The sequence below is a fragment of the Schistocerca gregaria genome, chromosome 2, assembly GCF_023897955.1.
Source record: "Schistocerca gregaria isolate iqSchGreg1 chromosome 2, iqSchGreg1.2, whole genome shotgun sequence".
Taxonomy (NCBI): domain Eukaryota; kingdom Metazoa; phylum Arthropoda; class Insecta; order Orthoptera; family Acrididae; genus Schistocerca; species Schistocerca gregaria.
In genome coordinates this window covers 401,206,408-401,226,570 of record NC_064921.1, presented here as the reverse complement: position 1 = coordinate 401,226,570, position 20,163 = coordinate 401,206,408, and the positions used below count along the sequence as shown (strand labels likewise).

The 20,163-nt window shown below is 43.3% G+C and overlaps 1 protein-coding gene across 1 annotated transcript in view; it reads left to right on the top strand.

Annotated features, from left to right (window-relative positions):
* LOC126335797 (kelch-like protein 10) overlaps positions 1-20,163 on the top strand; it is a 193,469-nt gene that overhangs the window by 112,152 nt on the left and 61,154 nt on the right. The window contains exons 9-10 of the mRNA XM_049999261.1: positions 8,402-8,560; positions 16,577-16,781. Coding sequence (XP_049855218.1) covers positions 8,402-8,560; positions 16,577-16,781 — 364 coding nt within the window. The remainder of the gene's footprint in view (positions 1-8,401; positions 8,561-16,576; positions 16,782-20,163) is intronic.

The following is a 20,163-nucleotide window of genomic DNA, read 5'->3' as shown; positions in this document are numbered from 1 at the left end:
TCCAAGTCCCATCGATCGAGCAGAGCAGCCACAGCTTGCGCTGTATGCGCCCGCGCATTGTCGTGCAAAATGGTGGGTGGGTTGCGCAGAAAGTGTCGCCGCTTCTTTCGCAAAGCTGGTCGCAGATGATGCTCCGAAAACGAACAGTAATACTGTGCATTGATGGTCTTCCGTGGAGGAACGTAATGCATTAGGATAACACCATCACAGTCGTACACGAGGATCACCATAACTTTAGACCGCTCCATTCGCACCATCAACAGAACAGGCTTTGCTAACGGTATACTACGCCTTCCACATCACTGGCAGCGGGTGCCACACAACGCTGGTGACTACTTTGAAGGACAGTAACAGGTGCAAACATGTAACTCTTTTTTATCGGCTGTGAATAAATAGTTGCCACTATTTAAGTTCCAATCCTCGTAGTTGCATAATACAGTAAATTGAACCTTATGAAACACTATTATTCAGGGAATGCCACGCAGTGAAGAAAAATTGCTAACGCGAAGAGTACTTACAGTTCCTAGGACACATGAAAATTAAGGTAGATGCACATTGAACATTCCCCAAACACAACTGCACAGCACATCATGATTCAGTAACGGCGTCGCTTGAGAAGTGGTTTACCATAGTGCTGTGAAGAGAACAGCGCCTATCAGGGCTCCTCCAGACAGAAAAAAAAGCTGAAATCAACTTATGGGGCTACCTCCGTATTCTAACTGTTTCGAATCATCTCTCTTGTCAAATATTCACTCTATCTTATCACTTCTTCTCGGAGATTTTTCCAGATGTTTTTATTATGGTCAGTATATTTTATCATCCTCCTACTAACGTTTGCTTGAAACTCTCGCCTTTTGTTTGCTAGTTTCGTTGCTCTTTCTGATATTTTGTTTTCTTTATACCAACCTGCTCTTCGTTGCTTGCCTAAATACTTTCTTAAATAACTGCCTCTTTCGTCTAATGTATGTGCAATGGTTATTTTAGAAGATGCTATCTTGTTGCATCATCTAATCTCATAAACCTCCCTATTCTCAAAGGCATCTTACTGTCTACTTTTCGGATCTCCTTCCTGATGAATTATTTGTACATGACAACTCTGCAATTCACACTTAAGCGTCAGGTTTATTGAGCCATTTTCACAAAGTTTCTCTACCCTTCCTCTCTCTAACAGTACGCGAGAAAAATGAACACTTTAATCTTCCAATGCAAGCTCCGATTTCTTTTATTTTATTGTACTGGTCGTTTCTTCACATGAAACTCGCTCTCAACAAAACATTTTCTCACTCAGAGGAGAAGCTCTGTGTATGTTTTACCATATAATTGTCTCCATCTTGAAATTCTAAAGATCCTGCGTCATTTCATTATTGTTTGATAAAAGATAGTAAATTTCATTCTTAGTTTAGTGCTAAGGGAAAATTAATTGAAGTTTTGACTTCTGTCATTTCCGGTACCACACCAGTTTGTCAATGAAAACTCGTTCTTTAATTTTTGCTCCACTTTGGTATTAGAATCCCACGTTATCATGTTCTGCTGAGAATTGTTGTCCTTTATCAGCATCTGTAATTCTTCGCAGAGATCTTCCACTTATTCGCCAGAATGTGAACATCTTGGTGCGCAGACATGAGCGATTTCCATTGACTGATCTTTAATTTCTTTTTGAAACAAATGTTACTATTCTATCTGAAATAGCTTCAAAATATGTAATATGGTTTTCAGTCTTGTTGTTTATAGCAAACCATACATGTGAATTTCCCTCTTTATCTTCTACTGCCTAGTACAACATGTATCCTAATTTTAATTCTACTTGGTTTTAGATTTTTCGCTGCTCTTCTGTTAACCTCATTATATCCCATTTAATGTTATGTAACACCTCCTACGCCTTTAACTTAACTTTATTCTACTAAATAAAATGCTGTCTTTTCAACCAAACTTACTGCAGTAAGACTCTCGCGCAGAAGTACCTTGATTCACTAATAGCCTGAAGCCATTGCTTCAGTTCCATAGCCCGATTTCTTCCAATAATTATGCTTTCACTCTAGGCGGAATACCGACATGCCAAAACTCGTTCGTGTCAGTAATTCCTCCGACACCCCTATCCATGGTGCAGTTCTTGTCAAGGGCCAAAGAGTTTGGACGCCACGTGAATAGCGCTTAACCTCGGGAGAGTTACTACCAAAGTAGCCTCAGATCATGTTTATGTGCCCCTAACTCTGAGACTCCGGATCAACACCACTCGTTTGCGTACTAATTACGCATTAACATATCCCTGAAGTCAACATTGTTATTTTTCAGTTAGTTAGTGTTCGCAGTTACTTTTAATTCTGTAACTAATAAATGTAGCCTTACCGAAAAACTAGGTACTGTTGGTTTTATAAACGAAATTTTGTAATTTTGTAACCGCAACAGGGATACGTAAGGGCGCCTACGGAATGTTGCAAACATTTCCCATTCCCTGACTTTTCATTGTATCTGCTGGAGATGCCCGTGACACATGAGCGACCGCCGCATACCACGGTGCTATATCTTAATGTGTGTTCGGATAGTATTTTTTAAACTCTTCCCGAGTTCCACAGCAAGTAATCAACACACAGCTGGATAGGTTTAGTTTATTTACAAACTCAACGTACACACACAACAAAAATGGATCTTTCCCCCAGGTAAACCACAAAATAATTCTAGAATTGAAATGCCGGACAAGAAATATTTTTCATACAGTTCCGGACCCATCACTTTACCTTGTCAGACCATAGTAACACTTATAAAATCGGAGAAAATTTAGAGTCTATCAAGCAGGCTAGTTTTGTAAAGTCCATACATTTGCAAAATTAATCACCGGTCGGCAAAGCACCACCAATGGAGTCGGAGTCCGTGGAGGAGCCACAGAACGAGGCGGCAGTGGTGACGTCCGTCAGAATACAGTGCAAGGATCACGGCGATGACGGTTCTGATGGCTGCTGGCTGTTTCACTGCTGAAGCCTGCCTGAACTCCGCTCTGCGGCCAATCGCATTGTTCTTCAGAAGTTAGCAGAGCAACCAGTTGCGTCGTCAGGTGTAACGATGACACTTCTGTACGGGGAAAGTAGGGCCATCTTTTTCCTCTTCACTCGCCTTCGTCTGCAGTCCGTGATTGGCCGAAGTCCCGTCACGTGACTCTTCCCGTCATGTGGACCCTCTTCATAGGTGTGTAGTACAAGACGTGCTGTAAATACGGCCTGAAAAAACCAGGAAGCACCCAAAAGTGGGAGAGGAGACGAAATGAAACTTCACGGGTTGAGAGGATGTATGGTATTATGTCAGTGATTACAAAATAGAGTCTTTTTACGAGCCCACTCCCCAGTAAGATGCTACTGACTCAGTTTCAGACGAAGTGATATGGCTGCTGTATCATCTCCAGAGATAACCTGCACCACAGCTGTTGTAATTGGTCCTTGGTGTATTGAATATTGACAATATGATTGAGTTGCCGTCCGAGCTGGTCCCATACATGCCCTATCGGGGACAGATCTTTGGATCTTGCTGGCCACGGGAGAACCCCAACATCACTCAGTCAGTTCATAGAGAGACGTGCAACGTGTGGACTAGCATTGTTCAATCGAAAAAAGACATCACTATACCTTCGCCTGAGAGGCAGTTAATGAGGACGCAGGATATCCGTGACGTACCACTGTACAATTTAGTGTTTCCTCGATCACTACCTTCCGTGATCTTAAGTCATCCCAAATGGCTTCTCACACTACGCCAGGACTAACATCACACTTCAAAACACTGGAACGATAGGAGCTCTCTGCAGGTCGCCGGCGTAGTCGCCGTCGTCGGTAATCAGCGGCACTTCAGAAGTGTGATCCATTGCTGAATAATGCAGTGGACGTCATTCATCAGCAGTGCATGCTTCCCCATCATGGCACCACTCCAAACGCAGCCGTCTGTGTTGGGATGTTAACGGTAGCCCACGCATGGGATGATAATTCACTAATTGGTGTGTCTGACCAATTGTACTGAGTGACCCCCAGTATTGTTGGGAGTCCGTAACTTGTTCTCGGATGGCAATGTCAGATGTGAAGGGGTTACGCTGTTCTTGGTGCAAAATACCACGTGGTCGATTGAAACCTTTACGACGAGTATGCCTGCCCTCTCGTTCCCATCAGTCCAACGTCGGACCAGTGTCACACCCGAATGCCTCACGAAAATGAATTTTGCTCTATTCAAATAGCTTGCCAAATGGTGACTTAGAATGAGACAACTTTCAAATTCAGGTGCTGATAACACTGTCTCACCCGAGCACGCGGCTTCTCTGTATCCCTCACACTGATCACGCAACTTCTGATGCTGTTCACGCCCCATACATACCATCCCAGGACTTGTGCGAGAACTAATCACTGACAACACTAATGCACTCTGGTGGTCGTTGTACCTGTCACAGAGCATCGCGATTCTAATACTCTAGTCCACAGCTCGTGGTCTAGTGGCTAGCGTTGCTGCCTCTGTATCACGGGGTCACGGGTTCGATTCCCGGCCGGATTGGGGATTTTCTCTGCTCGGGGACTGGGTGTTTGTGTTGTCCTCATCATTTCATCCTCATCACCACCGTTAGTGACAATGCCTAGATTGGACTGTGTAAAAATTGGACTGCGTAAGAATTGGGACTTTGTATGGGCGCTGATGATCATGCAGTTGAGAGCCCCACAAACCAAACATCATCATCATCATCTAATCCTCTACGTACTCATCGATGGTGTGTACGAGTACGAGTACGAAGTTACAAGTTACACTGGCATACTTAAATTTTTTTGTCAGGTAGCGTAGTTTCCACTGAACTGATGCTCCAATCTTGTGCTTTCGGCTGCTTCTTTGTAGCCCATAAGGGAGGAAAATTTCGCAGGATTTTTGTCGAAGGGACAGACGCAGAAAGAACACACTATGCGTAAACGTAAATTGTCTTAAGATTTATAATTAGCCAGCGAATACATCATGTAACAAAGATCTGCAGTATTTTAATGTGAATAAATTCGCTGTCGAAGTAGCCGCGTAACAAGGTGAGGTTAAATTCTACATATGTCGACGTATTTTTTTTTTCTTTGTTGTTGAAACGCTCAAGTGAAGGTGATATATCCCTGAGCCACAAGACATCTGATTATTGTTTCATTTCTTTTCGTAAAAAATGGTAAATTCATGAAGTTTGCACATGATTTTCTTACTCATTTACTTCACTCTAGGATATCGTTGAAATACAATAGGATACGAAAAGCATACAAAACATCCAAATTTCATCGAAACAGTCAATTCGACTATTTTAATCCTCAGCGTTTTATAGCTGTTTCTATCCAAGACTGATTAATTTCAAATGCAAATACTGGATACAATATATGCGTCGAGCGATGTTTGTTGTATATTCTTGCAACAATTTCAGAACGTAAATACTCATGTGTGGGCGGTTAGCAATGAAGCATATAACATGTGCTTGGGTTATACATCCTTAAGCCGTCTATGTTTTGCTTCAGTAAAAATCCCTTGATAAAAATACAACGATATTACTACACCTGTAATATGTAATACTCTGTGATTGTTTCTTTAATAAACGAAAACTTACGGAAGTATAGATAAACAAATATTACAGGGGAAAATGCATCTAACACATTCACCGACCATCAGTCATGGACGAAATTTGAGCCAGATTAGATGGGACCTTAATCCAAAATCATACATTTCAAATGCATTTGTACTATTTAGTACAAATATTTCATATCTAAGTAAGTTGCGGCTCGTAAGCACACATACGTAGTTGTCTCACAATCAGCTGATTTGCGGACTCGTATTTAATGGAAAGTTTTTGCTTCGTTTATCGAGTACGTTCACCCGTGTCAGTTTTCGCTATTAATTATAGGTCACCCTCGCACACACCCTTTTATACAACCTACACGCTGGGACGTGAACTTTTGGGATAAGTATGTGATGAGCATGCAGGCAACGAAATCGTACGCTGGTTTGGGTACCAGCAGTACATACATTTTTGGACATTAATGGAATCATCGAATGGAGACCTGTTTTCATCAAGAGGACAAGCAGACATGTGTTCAAGTACTTTTTTTTTTTGCTGACAGCGAATGCCTGGAGTGCAAGTTCGTACATATTACCTACCGTACAACCACAGTATTGGCTGCAGATGACAACCAGAAAGAAAGCAAACGTTGCATTATATCTTCCGAAATTGACGTTTCGTCAGAAAGAAACGCAAGGAAGTGAGAAAGAAGTGGCAGATGAAGTATCAGCGTTTTTGCAAGATGAATCAGTGGACTGTGTGGTGTCGTATATGCTCTACAGTACGGACAATGTAGATGGGTAGTACAATACTGTCGATACGTGTTTAAGAAGTGAAAGTGTTATTGAAACATGTAGTTCATGATACTCGTCAGGCAGGGAGCCACCAGTTCCGTCCCCAGTGAAAAGTAGTAAATGAAAATCGTTGTCCAAGAAGCGGGTACTAACCATAATTATGTATATGGAATATCATCCACAGCATAACAAAAAGACAATTATAAACATGTTTGGAATACGTTTGCAGCACTGTGACCGTGTAGCGCATAAGAAAAACTGGTGTCTGCGCATTTCAAGGATGCTCGATACAGTATACTGGATGTTCTGACAGTGACCTACTGCGTTATGCACATCATATTGAACGTACGATAGATTACAGTGATTTCAAGAGAAGTATTAGATGGCTGTATAGCTTCAAACAGTGCTGTAAAATTGGAAGACATAAGAAACGAAATTTCAAACAAAGCGTCGACTTGACGATGCAGTGTAAACTGCGGAATCGGCCCTAAAGTTTCCAGATGAGATAAACAAACTTATCCTATCGATTAGCAAGGAATATGTTTTCAACGTCTACCAATCAGGATTTGAAGAGTAAATGCGTGTGAAAGGAACCCTGGAAATTAGAGATACCAAGAAAGGTATATCAAGATCAACTAAAATCATGCCGGCTGTTAATCTGAATGGTAAATTGGTTGGAAAGTTATTTATTGTCCTGCGAGAAGTTGGATATGCTCTGCCCCCTACGATTATTTCTCGAGTGCATGATTTTGTAAGGGCGGTAGGGAATATTTACGTCACAGGAAGCAAAAGTGGGAAAATTGGCGTAAGAGAACTACCTACAACTATGGTATGAGCTCTCCTTTTGTCCACTAGCTGCGTATAAAAATCATAGTCCTTTAGGGCACACTATAAGTCCTGAAAACTGTGTGATGTTGCAGTTCATAGCATTAGACAAATTGCAGCCTCTGTTTTTTGTTTTGTTTTTGTTTATTTTTTTCGTGCCTATAAAACACATTATCGCAATACCTGCAGCTACGTTTTAAAGGACAGACAGTTTCACGATAAGTTCCACGACTGACTGTTTAGTATTCGGTTGCATGAGATCAAATTGCATCAGTTCTGATCACTCTGTTACACCAATATGACTCTATGTGCATTGCTTAAGAGAGGATACCTAGATGAACGGCCTGCGGTTTGTAGCTCCCAAAGAGCTCGCCTTCGATCTTGATGGTGCGAACTTTGTGATCATTGCGGCGTGCGATTTTTCATTCGGAGTTCATGGTGCGTCTGCAGCTCGTGGTCTAGTAGCTAGTCTTGCTGCCTCTGGATCGCGTGGTCACAGGTTCGATTCCCGGCCGGGTTGGGGATTTTCTCTGCCCCGGGACTGGGTGTTCGTGTTGTCCTCGTCATTTCATGATCATCATCATCATCATTCGTGACAGTGGCCAGAATGGACTGTGAAAAAATTGGGACTTGTACGGACGCTGATGATCACGCCGTTGAGCGCCCCACAAACCGAACTTCATCATAATCAGTTCATGGCGCAAGCTAACTGTTTGTTCTGAACATTTCTTGAATGTCGTTGATGTCCATAGAAGGTTGACCTCTGCATCTCCCGAATAGTCATTTTCTGTAGCCTTTCTGATGCTCATGGTGAGTCATTAGCAGATAAGATTTTTCCTGTCTTTATTGTTAAGGCAACACTTTCAAATAAGCCTTACTAATGATTGATCTTGAGACCTCGCACGCAAGGGATTTGGTTCAGATGGCTCTGAGCACTATGGGACTTAAGTGCTGAGGTCATCAGTCCCCTAGAACTTAGTTCTAAGTAGTTCTAACCTAACTAACCTCAGGACATCACAAACATCGATGCCCCAGGCGGGATTCGAACCTGCTACCGTAGCGGCCGCGCGGTTCCAGACTAGAACCGCTCGGCCACTTCGCCCGGCCGCAAGGGATTTCTTGGTAGATAAGACCACGACTTGGAAATTGATCTGCCCACCGCCAACTTCAGCTCAACATAGAAACTTGAGCCCTTTGCGTGTCGCGTGAGGCCTTAACGCAGTCGGCGAGTGTGGTGTCTGTGCAGGACGCATCTACATCACGGGCGGCTTCAACGGACAGGAGTGCATGAACACGGCCGAGGTGTACGACCCGTCGGTGAACCAGTGGACGCTGATCCGGCCCATGCGCTCGCGCCGCAGCGGCGTCTCCTGCGTCGCCTACCACGGCTGCATCTACGTCGTCGGTGAGTAAGGGAACAGTACATCATGCTGGCTCACGGCACAGCAGGAAATACTGTATCACGGCCTGTCGCACATACCCAGTTTTTGTGTGTATTAAACGGGGGACCTAGGAACAAAGTAGAGGTTTTGTCCCGCCGTGGCCCTCAATGGTTCACAACTCCACAACAGGCCACAGCAGCCCACCCACCCCACCGCCACCCCACACCGAACCCAGGGTTCGGTCCCCAGCGGATTCCCCTGGGAACTCCTCATACCAGACGAGTGTAACCCCAGATGTTTGACTGTTAAAGTAATTATTGTGTACGCGTACTTGGAGATGAATCGCTGACATAGTGCAACTGAGGCAGAATAAGGGGAACCAGCCCGCATTCGCCGAGGCAGATGGAAAACCGCCTTACAAAACATCCACAGTCTGGCCGGCACGCCGGACCTCGACACGAATCCGCAGGACGGATTCGTGCCGATGACCTGCACGCCTTCCCGCTCTAGAAGCAGCGTGTTAGACCACGCGGCTGGCCGGGCTGGTTTGGTAGGGGTAGTGGAATGAGGGTCGGGCCATAGGCCTTCTGACTGCTTTGATGCGGTCTCCCCAAGACCCTCTCCTGAGCCAAACTCAACAACTCCGAGAAGCATTTACAACAAATGTACTCAATTATTTATTATGTACACTCCAATCTCCGTCTTCCCCTACATTTTTCACCTCCCACATCTCCTTCTAGCACCACAGAGGTTATTACTTGATGTCTTAACAGAAGTTCTACTCTCCTTCCCCGTTTCTAGTCAGTGTTTTCCGTATGTTCCGGCCCTCGTCGATACTGTGCAGAATCTCCTCATTTCTTATCATATCAGTCACCTTAATTTTCAATTTCCTTCTATAACAACACATCTCAAATGTTATGCTGACAATTATCACTTTGGATCCGTCTAATTACAAATGAATGAAATGAATTTTCCATGCCACGCGCGTTTTGCTTTTATTATTTGAAAGTCATATTCAGTGTTTATAAAAAATGGCTCTGAGCACTATGCGACTTAACTTCTGAGGTCATCAGTCGCCTACAATTTAGAACTAATTAAACCTAACTAACCTAAGGACATCACACACATCCATGCCCGAGGCAGGATTCGAACCTGCGACCGGCTCCAGACTATAGTGCCTAGAACCGCACGGCCATCCCGGCCGGCCAGTGTTTATACTATTTAGTTTTACACATTGGACGTGTGTGTGTGTGTACATGATTTGTTTATGTTTTATTATGGTATCGAAAATATAACACGAAATAAATGAGTGCTCACTAATGCTTTGCAAATGAATTTTCGAATGGCAATAATCATAAGAAGAACAGCCCTAAAACAGAGCAAAAAATCGCGTACAACAGCGTCTTTGAAATTTGTAAGTAGAAATTTACACTATTATTACCACACATAAGTCAGAAAGACTGTTTATAATCTTAATTTAAAATGTCTAATATGTAAAACGGATAGTAAATCACAAATATGTATGTATTACAGGCTACTCAATATGTCTTTCAAATAATAAAGTCGAATTACGCATGACGCGAAAAATTACTCTCATTCAGTTGTAATTAGACAGTTCCAAAGCGATAGTTATCAACATAATATTACACGTAACTGAAAACGGTAGGATAAAAAAAGTTGAAATGCTTTGCTTTTCTTCTCAAATTTTCCACAGTCCACGAACCACTTCCATGAAATGTGTATGTTCCATATATATACCTTCTCAGAAATTAAGGCCTAGGTTTGATATGCGTCTTTTATCGAGGACTGCCCTTTTTGCTTATGCCAATCTGTTCCTTATAGCCTCTTAATACGTTGTGTGTCATTTTGCTTTCGAGATAGAACAATTCCTTCACTTCGTCTACTTCATAGTCTCCATTTTTGATTTTAACTTTATCGCTAGTGTCATTTCTGCTTTCCCCTATGAATTTAGTTTCCCTTTGCTTTGATCACCATCCACATTCCGTGCAAAATATGCAGTTTATTCCACGCGACGAGTCCTGTAATTCATCCGCACCTTCACTAAGGGTAACAATAACGTCGGCGAATTTTTTGATTTCTTTCTACCTTTGATTTTAATCCCAATCGTAAACCTTTCGTTTATTTTTGGCTTCTCCATGTGTAAATTAATCAATAGAGAAGAAATACTCTATCCTTGCCTCACGCATTTTTTAATCTGAGCCCTTGGATTATTATTATTGTCTCTTGGTTCTTGTAAATATTATATACTCTCCGTCTTTTCCCATAACTTATCTCTAGTTTTTTAAAAATATCTTGCACCAATTTATGATTTGTCGTTACTTCTCCTAGTTGACCAATCCTAAGAAAGTATCCTGATTTTCTTAAATCTTGACACCTTTAGCTATGGAAACGACCCACCTGTCTGCCTGACGCCTGAGCTTTCCTAACGCTAAATTGAACATCTGTCAGATATTCAGTTTTATTCGTACTTTCCATTCTTTGTTGTTTTCTGAGTTGTTTATGCAGTAATAGCTTATGAATATTGTGTTCTGTATTAGATGTAACTTTTTACATGCGTTTGATAATGAATATAATAAAAACTATGCAGACTGTCTGGTTATATGTGAGAGAGGGTTTAATGACTCTAATTTTACCAGGTTACATAAAACAATAAAGTTACTCTTTTCAGCAACTAGGATGCAAGAGCTGTCAAGCTAGCTGTGTGGTAGTTCTCTTACATTTCTGCCCTTTCTATACTGTGAGGGTGATACTGTTTCAAAACTTCTGACTGTATGTCTCCAGACTCATAGACTCTAAGCACCAACTTGAATAGCTGTTTGGTTGACACACTTGAAGAAATTCAGTGGGAATGTTGTCCCTTCTTTCTGCCTTATTTGACTGCGTGTCTTCCAAAGTTGTTTCAAAATCTGTATTTAACACGAGATTCCCTGTATTCCTAATCCGCACCCATCGCTTCTTATATCGCGTTACCGGACAGTTCCTCATCCTCGTAGAGGCCTTTAATGTACCTATCCATTATCACGTCTGCGTTTATTTTGAACTCATAATGTTGACAAATTTGCTTTCAATTTAACCGATGGTTGTTTTAGTTTTCCTCTGTACTGAATCTGCTCTTCCGACGACCGCTTCTTTTTTTATTTGCTCACTTTTTTCCTTCAGCAAATTCGTTTTAGCTTCCGAGCACCACCTACTTACTTTCATTGCTGGATTTCTGTCTTTTTCCCAGAAATTTTTATCCATTACTTGAATTACTTGAAATTTGTTACCTGAAGGTTTCCTCGTATTTACTTCCCTTGTACCTACACTTACTTGGGCAACTTCTACGATTTTCCTTTTCAAAAATATTCATTTCTCTTCAGCTGATGTGCCTATTGTGGTTTCCATCATCCTATGTCCGTAGGTGTTCGCAACTCGGTTGCTAAGTGAATAAGTGTGTAAGTGCTAATCTAATGGGTCAGGATTGTATCTCCGGTTTCTCCCAGAATTTTTTCTGTTACTTACAGAGTCTTTCACCTCTGGCAGTGCTTTGTGAATAAGAAAAATGCCAAGCTTCAGCGCGGTTTGGAGCCCACGTTAAGTTGTAAGCCTTCCTGTAACTGGTAGGTTAAACCAATTCACAGGTCGGAGGACACTTCCAATTGGACCGTGCGTTGTGAAACACTTATCGTTGAAACTGTTTCCCCAGCTTTAGGCTACGTCTGTGATCTATAAATCGCTACGTTTCCTATCATTTCGTCCCCGACTGCGACAAACTGTGTCTTAGCCAAGCGTGCACTACACGCCGGAAGCGGCTACGAGGGTAGCGGAGTACGTGTGGAGTGCACATGGGGTTTTTTTAGGTTAGAGAATTCCCTCCCTAGGCCCGACAAGACGCCTCCTGAGACGCGGCAAGGCAGGAGTAGGCAAAATGCAACAAGGAATAACAATATTAATGTGCTAATAGTAAACTGCAGGAGCGTCTATAGAAAGGTCCCAGAACTGCTCTCATTAATAAACGGTCACAACGCCCATATAGTACTAGGAACAGAAAGTTGGCTGAAACCAGACGTAAACAGTAATGAAATCCTAAACTCTGATTGGAATGTATACCGCAGAGATAGGCTGGACAGTGAAGGGGGAGGCGTGTTTATAGCGATAAGAAGTGCAATAGTATCGAAGGAAATTGACGGAGATTCGAATTGTGAAATGATTTGGGTGAAGGTCACGGTTAAAGCAGGCTCAGACATGGTAATTGGATGTCTCTATAGGCCCCCGGGCTCAGCAGCTGTTGTGGCTCAGCACCTGAAGAATAATTTGGAAAATATTTCGAGTAGATTTCCCCACCATGTTATAGTTCTGGGTGGAGATTTTAATTTGCCGGATATAGACTGGGAGACTCAAACGTTCATAACGGGTGGCAGGGACAAAGAATCCAGTGAAATATTTTTAAGTGCTTTATCTGAAAACTACCTTGAGCAGTTAAACAGAAAACCGACTCGTGGCGATAACATATTAGACCTTCTGGTGACAAACAGACCCGAACTATTTGAATCAGTTAATGCAGAACAGGGAATCAGCGATCATAAAGCGGTTACTGCGTCGATGATTTCAGCCGTAAATAGAAATATTAAAAAAGGTAGGAAGATTTTTCTGTTTAGCAAAAGTGACAAAAAGCAGATTACAGAGTACCTGACGGCTCAACACAAAAGTTTTGTCTCAAGTGCAGATAGTGTTGAGGATCAGTGGACAAAGTTCAAAACCATGGTACAATATGCGTTAGATGAGTATGTGCCAAGCAAGATCATAAGAGATGGAAAAGAGCCACCGTGGTACAACAACCGAGTTAGAAAACTGCTGCGGAAGCAAAGGGAACTTCACAGCAAACATAAACATAGCCAAAGCCTTGCAGACAAACAAAAATTACGCGAAGCGAAATGTAGTGTGAGGAGGGCTATGCGAGAGGCTTTCAATGAATTCGAAAGTAAAGATCTATGTACTGACTTGGCAGAAAATCCTAAGAAATTTTGGTCCTATGTCAAAGAGGTAGGTGGATCAAAACACAATGTCCAGACACTCTGTGACCAAAATGGTACTGAAACAGAGGATGACAGACTAAAGGCCGAATTACTAAATGTCTTCTTCCAAAGCTGTTTCACAGAGGAAGACTGCACTGTGCTTCCTTCTCTAGATTGTCGCACAGTTGACAAAATGGTAGATATCGAAGTAGACGACAGAGGGATAGAGAAACAATTAAAATCGCTCAAAAGAGGAAAGGCCGCTGGTCCTGATGGGATACCAGTTCGATTTTACACAGAGTACGCGAAGGAACTTGCCCCCCTTCTTGCAGCGGTGTACCGTAGGTCTCTAGAAGAGCGAAGCGTTCCAAAGGATTGGAAAAGGGCACAGGTCATCCCCGTTCTCAAGAAGGGACGTCGAACAGATGTGCAGAACTATAGACCTATATCTCTAACGTCGATCAGTTGTAGAATTTTGGAACACGTATTATGTTCGAGTATAATGTCTTTTCTGGAGACTAGAAATCTACTCTGTAGGAATCAGCATGGATTTCGAAAAAGACGATCGTGTGAAACCCAGCTCGCGCTATTCGTCCACGAGACTCAGAGGGCCTTAGACACGGGTTCACAGGTTGATGCCGTGTTTCTTGACTTCCGCAAGGCGTTTGACACAGTTCCCCACAGTCGTTTAATGAACAAAGTAAGAGCATACGGACTATCAGATCAATTGTGTGATTGGATTGAGGAGTTCCTAGATAACAGAACGCAGCATGTCATTCTCAATGGAGAGAAGTCTTCCGAAGTAAGAGTGATTTCAGGTGTGCCGCAGGGGAGTGTCATAGGACCGTTGCTATTCACAATATACATAAATGACCTGGTGGATGACATCGGAAGTTCACTGAGGCTTTTTGCAGATGATGCTGTGGTGTATCGAGAGGTTGCAACAATGGAAAATTGTACTGAAATGCAGGAGGATCTGCAGCGAATTGACGCATGGTGCACGGAATGGCAATTGAATCTCAATGTAGACAAGTGTAATGTGATGCGAATACATAGAAAGATAGGTCCCTTATCATTTAGCTACAAAATAGCAAGTCAGCAACTGGAAGCAGTTAATTCCATAAATTATCTGGGAGTACTCATTAGGAGTGATTTAAAATGGAATGATCATATAAAGATGATCGTCGGTAAAGCAGATGCCAGACTGAGATTCATTGGAAGAATCCTAAGGAAATGCAATCCGACAACAAAGGAAGTAGGTTACAGTACGCTTGTTCGCCCAATGCTTGAATACTGCTCAGCAGTGTGGGATCCGCACCAGGTAGGGTTGATAGAAGAGATAGAGAAGATCCAACGGAGAGCAGCGCGCTTCGTTACAGGATCATTTAGTAATTGCGAAAGCGTTACGGAGATGATAGATAAACTCCAGTGGAAGACTCTGCAGGAGAGACGCTCAGTAGCTCGGTACGGGCTTTTGTTAAAGTTTAGAGAACATACCTTCACCGAAGAGTCAAGCAGTATATTGCTCCCTCCTACGTATATCTCGCGAAGAGACCATGAGGATAAAATCAGAGAGATTAGAGCCCACACAGAGGCATACCGACAATCCTTCTTTCCACGTACAATACGAGACTGGAATAGAAGGGAGAACGGATAGAGGTACTCAGGGTACCCTCCGCCACACATCGTCAGGTGGCTTGCGGAGTACGGATGTGGATGTAGATGTAGATGTAGATGATCTGCTGCAATTCGTAATTGATGGCTCTGAGTACGGCGTAAAAACAAGCAGAAACTGGTTAGCCAATAAAACAAAAAAATTGTTTGGACTGCGTTTGTCCTTCTGTTTTGAGCATCATTAGGATTCTGTGCAAAACAGTAACCCATTATTCGTGAAACCACTGCTTCCATCAGTTGGCTGGTGTAGTTTGTCGCTAGAGGTCTCCTGCCTCCGTGTGGCTTTTACTATCGTGTCCCCACCTTGCTCAGAAGTATTTTTTTCTTTTTTTCCTTAATTATTATAATTTTATAAAATTTCTATCACTTCCGAGTACAGCCGACGACAGGTAAATAAGTCATGTATAAAGGCAGATTATACCGCCATACAGGGTGATTCAGCTGACCCTGCCGCTGCCGTTTTGTGCAACCCGCAATGTCATATCTGGCTTTCAAGATCCAAGTGCGAGCCTTTTATATTCTCTCACTCTCTACGCGCAAACTATTAGTCCTACAGAAAAAGGACCAGGACCTTTATCTGAGTAATTTAATCTAATTAATTTTTGTTGAAATAATTCACTCTTGATTGCAAATTGTTTTATGTATTTATTTATTTATTTATTTATTGGCAACAAACAGATAAAACAATTTACAACCAATACTGTCTTATTTCAAGAAATTCATAGCCGGTTGCTGTGACAGTCACCCCATATGAAAGAAACCAGTTTTAGTTAAATTTTGTCCTGGGAAAAGTTTTCGCTAGAGACCGTAATTTTCAGTTATTCAAGAAAACCGCACAAAAGTGACCTTCAAAGGCACCCCCACTCCCACACTCAGCCCCTCCAGCGAAAACGTGTCCCAGCACAAAGTTTAACTACATTAAATTCCCTACAAAATGGTCCTGTTAATCTTGTTTTTGTAGAACTAATACTTCGCTCGAGAGAATATGAAACTTTAGCACAAAGCCCATATGAAACGACAAAATTTGATTCTACATTTTAATTAATGAGAACAAAAATGGCTCTGAGCACTATGGGACTTAACAGCTATGGTCATCTGTCCCCTAGAACTTAGAACTACTTAAACCTAACTAACTTAAGGACATGACACAACACCCAGCCATCACGAAGCAGAGAAAAATCCCTGACCCCACCGGGAATCGAACCCGGGAACCCGGGCGGGGGAAGCGAGAACTTTACCGCACGACCACGAGATGCGGGCAGTTGATGAGAACAAATTGTTTCGCAGTATCATATTAGGGACCGTATGAATCTTTCCCATGTTAATCATTCAAATAACTTGTTCTGACAGGTGGTTTCAATGGCATCTCAAGGATGTGCAGCGCTGAGAAGTACAACCCGGCAACCAACGAGTGGACGCCCATACCGGACATGTACAATCCTCGCAGCAACTTCGCCATCGAAGTGATCGACGAAATGCTGTTTGCTATTGGCGGATTTAATGGCGTCACCACCATCTTCCACGTCGAGTGTTACGACGAAAGAACCAACGAATGGTGAGTCAGAGTTGCCTAGACCCGCAATAGGAATGCTTGTATTACACTACAGCTCTGTTCATCAAGAATCGATCAACAGGGTAGTTACGAGCATAGGTAAGATCACTCTTGTGACGAACACGAACGCCAGGTTATTGATACCATCACTATAGACGGTGTTTGAGTTCTGGAAACAGATGAAAATGAGATGGGGCCAAGTGTGGACTGTATGGAGTTAACCCATGCTTCTCTCAGATACACTGTCACTACCTCGTACCACTTCACTCACAACACACCATGCACAACTGCGCTTTCAACGGGCTACTTTAATGGCAGAAAGACATTCCGGGCAAAGAGGCTGAAAGCAACGAGGTAGGTTAGGCTACAATAAAAGCCAACGAAGGTGGTCGGATAAAATACGTACATACGCGCCACTAGCCCAAAACCAAAGGTACATTAAATGTGTTCTATCTCGGAAACCAGTTGGAATAGGGCATAGTACATCTGAAGCATTTTTTCGTGAAATGAACTTCCCTGTCATATCCCTGAATATTAACCATTCCACCATTCCTCCTGGTACACACACACACACACACACACACACACACACACACACACACACACACTAATGGCCATTAAAATTGCTACACCACGAAGATGTGCTACCGACGCGAAATTTAACCGACAGGAAGAAGATGCTGTGATATGCAAATGATTAGCTTTTCAGAGCATTCACACAAGGTTGGCGCCGGTGGCGACACCTACAGCGTGCTGACATGAGGAAAGTTTCCAACTGATTTCTCATACACAAACAGCAGTTGACCAGCGTTGCCTGGTGAAACGTTGTTGTGATGCCTCGTGTAAGCAGGAGAAATGCGTACCATCATGTTTCCGACTTTGATAAAGGTCGGTTTGTAGCTTGTCGCGCTTGCAGTTTATCGTATCGCGACATTGCTGCTCATGTTGTTCGAGATCCAATGACTGTTGGCAGAATGTGGAATCTGTGGGTTCAGGAGGGTAATACGGAACGCCGTGCTGGATCCCAACGGCCTCTTATTACTATCAGTCGAGATGACAGGCATCTTACCCGCATGGCTGTAACGGATGGTGCAGCCACGTCTCGATCCATGAGTCAACAGATGGAGACGTTTGCAAGATAACAACCATCTGCACGAACAGTTCGACGACGTTTGCAGCAGCATGGACTATCAGCTCGGAGACCATGGCTACGGTTACCCTTGACGCTGCATCACAGACAGGAGCGCCTGTGATGGTATACTCGACGACGAACCTGGGTGCACGAATGAGAAAACGTCATTTTTTCGGATGAATCCAGGTTCTGTTTACAGCATCGTGATGGTCGCATCCGTGTTTGGCGACATCACGGTGAACGCACATAGGAAGCGTGTATTCGTCATCGCCATACTGGCGTATCACCCGGCGTTATGATATGGGGTGCCATTTGTTACACATCTCGGTCACCTCTTGTTAGCATTGACGGCACTTTGAACAGTGGACGTTACATTTCAGATGTGTTACGGCCCGTGGCTCTACCTTTCATTCGATCCCTGCGAAACCCTTCATTTCAGCAGGATAATGCACGACCGCATGTTGCAGGTCCTGTACGGGAAAATGTTCGACTGCTGCCATGGCCAGCACATTCTCCAGATCTCTCACCAACTGAAAACGTCTGGTCAATGGTTTCCGAGCAACTGGCTCGTCACAATACGGCAGCCACTACTCTTGAGGAACTGTGGTATAGTGTTGAAGCTGCATGGGCAGCTGTACCTGTTCACGTCATCCAAGCTCTGCTGGGCGTTATTACGGCCAGAGGTGGTTGTTCTGGGTATTGATTTCTCAGGATCTATGCACCCAAATTGCGTGAAAATGTAATCACATGTCAGGTCGAGTATAATATATGTGTTCAATGAATATCCGTTTATCATCTGCATTTCTTCTTGGTGTAGCAGTTTTAATGGCCAGTATATATATTCTTTTTTCTGGGTTACATTGGACCAGAATTAAATTAAGAGGGTACTTGAAAAAGTAAACTGCACATTTCATTCCAGGCTAAGACCATTGCACAACAAGTGTGGCGCCTTGTCAGACGAAAGTACATGTTCTGAGTTTCTGACAGACACAATTCTGCTGTAGAACGGATAACAGAATCTCCACAAACCGGGAGTGAAATGGCGCCACAACTGGGAACGTATTCCAAAGAAGTACGTGGTACAGATTCACCGTGTAATTCTGGTGGTATATGGACCACATGCACTGTTGTGTCCTGCTGTGGTGCCATCAATTTGGCCAAGGTCGCACAGACGTGGGCGATGCTGATTGGAAAATTTATTTATCATTATTTATTCGTATGGCTCACATGCAGTTCAAAATTACAGGCATTTAACATTATTATATATAACAGTAATATGAAAGTACAAAACTACAAAAAAACTAACAAAATGTCAATATTTAGGTTCTAATCCATATAAGAGCCATATCATCAGTCTTCATGAGGTGGCTCCTACGCAAGGGGTATTCATCTCTTTATTTCCTTCTTTCTTTGCTTCTGCATTTTCCCGCAAGGACGCAGGGTCGGCATGGTTACTCGGGTTTGGCAAGGTTAATTGAAAGAGTGACCAGACGCCCTTCCTGCCGCCACCCCGTACCCCCTGGGACAGAATTAGTGAGCCCCTACTGTCTGTGCCCAGTGTAATCCATGGAATAGTGCGAATGTGATCAGATGCCTGCGAGCCGTGTAACTGAGGCGGGTCGTGGGGACCAGCCCGGTATCCACCTAGTGGGATGTGGAAAACCGCCTAATAACCACATCCAGGCTGGCCGGCACACCGACATACGTCGCTAAGCCTCCGGCTGGATTCGGTCCGGGGCTCGCGCACCTACCGGAAGAAGCGCATTAGCGCTCTCGGCTAACCTGGCGCGCCATGGGGTATTCATCTCTAATATGCTTTATTGTCTGATTCGGAGGCCCACAGTTACAAACCGGAGACTCTGTAGCACCCCACTTGTAAAGAAAGTCTGCGCATTGTCCATGTCCAGAGCGAGCTCTGTTCAATTTGACCCATAGTTTGCCAGTAGTATCACAGTTAGACTTTCAGAACCACTCACGCCGTTCGGGATTTTCAATAAGTTGACAACTCTGATCCAACAGGTGTCTCACCCCAGTGTTACTGGCATCTAGCTGTTTTGCTTGCTGTATTGGTGGATTTCTTGAACGGAGTCTATTTTGTCGTAGACTTGGTATGTCTTCCTGTATGGGTAATTCCAGGTTCTCCTGTAGCTTGCGGTATTCCTTAATCAAGGCCTCGCTTCTGCGGATTGTGGGTGGATAGATGCTGCTCAGTGGAGGAAGCCAATAAATCGGTGTTGGCAGAATTGCCTCAGT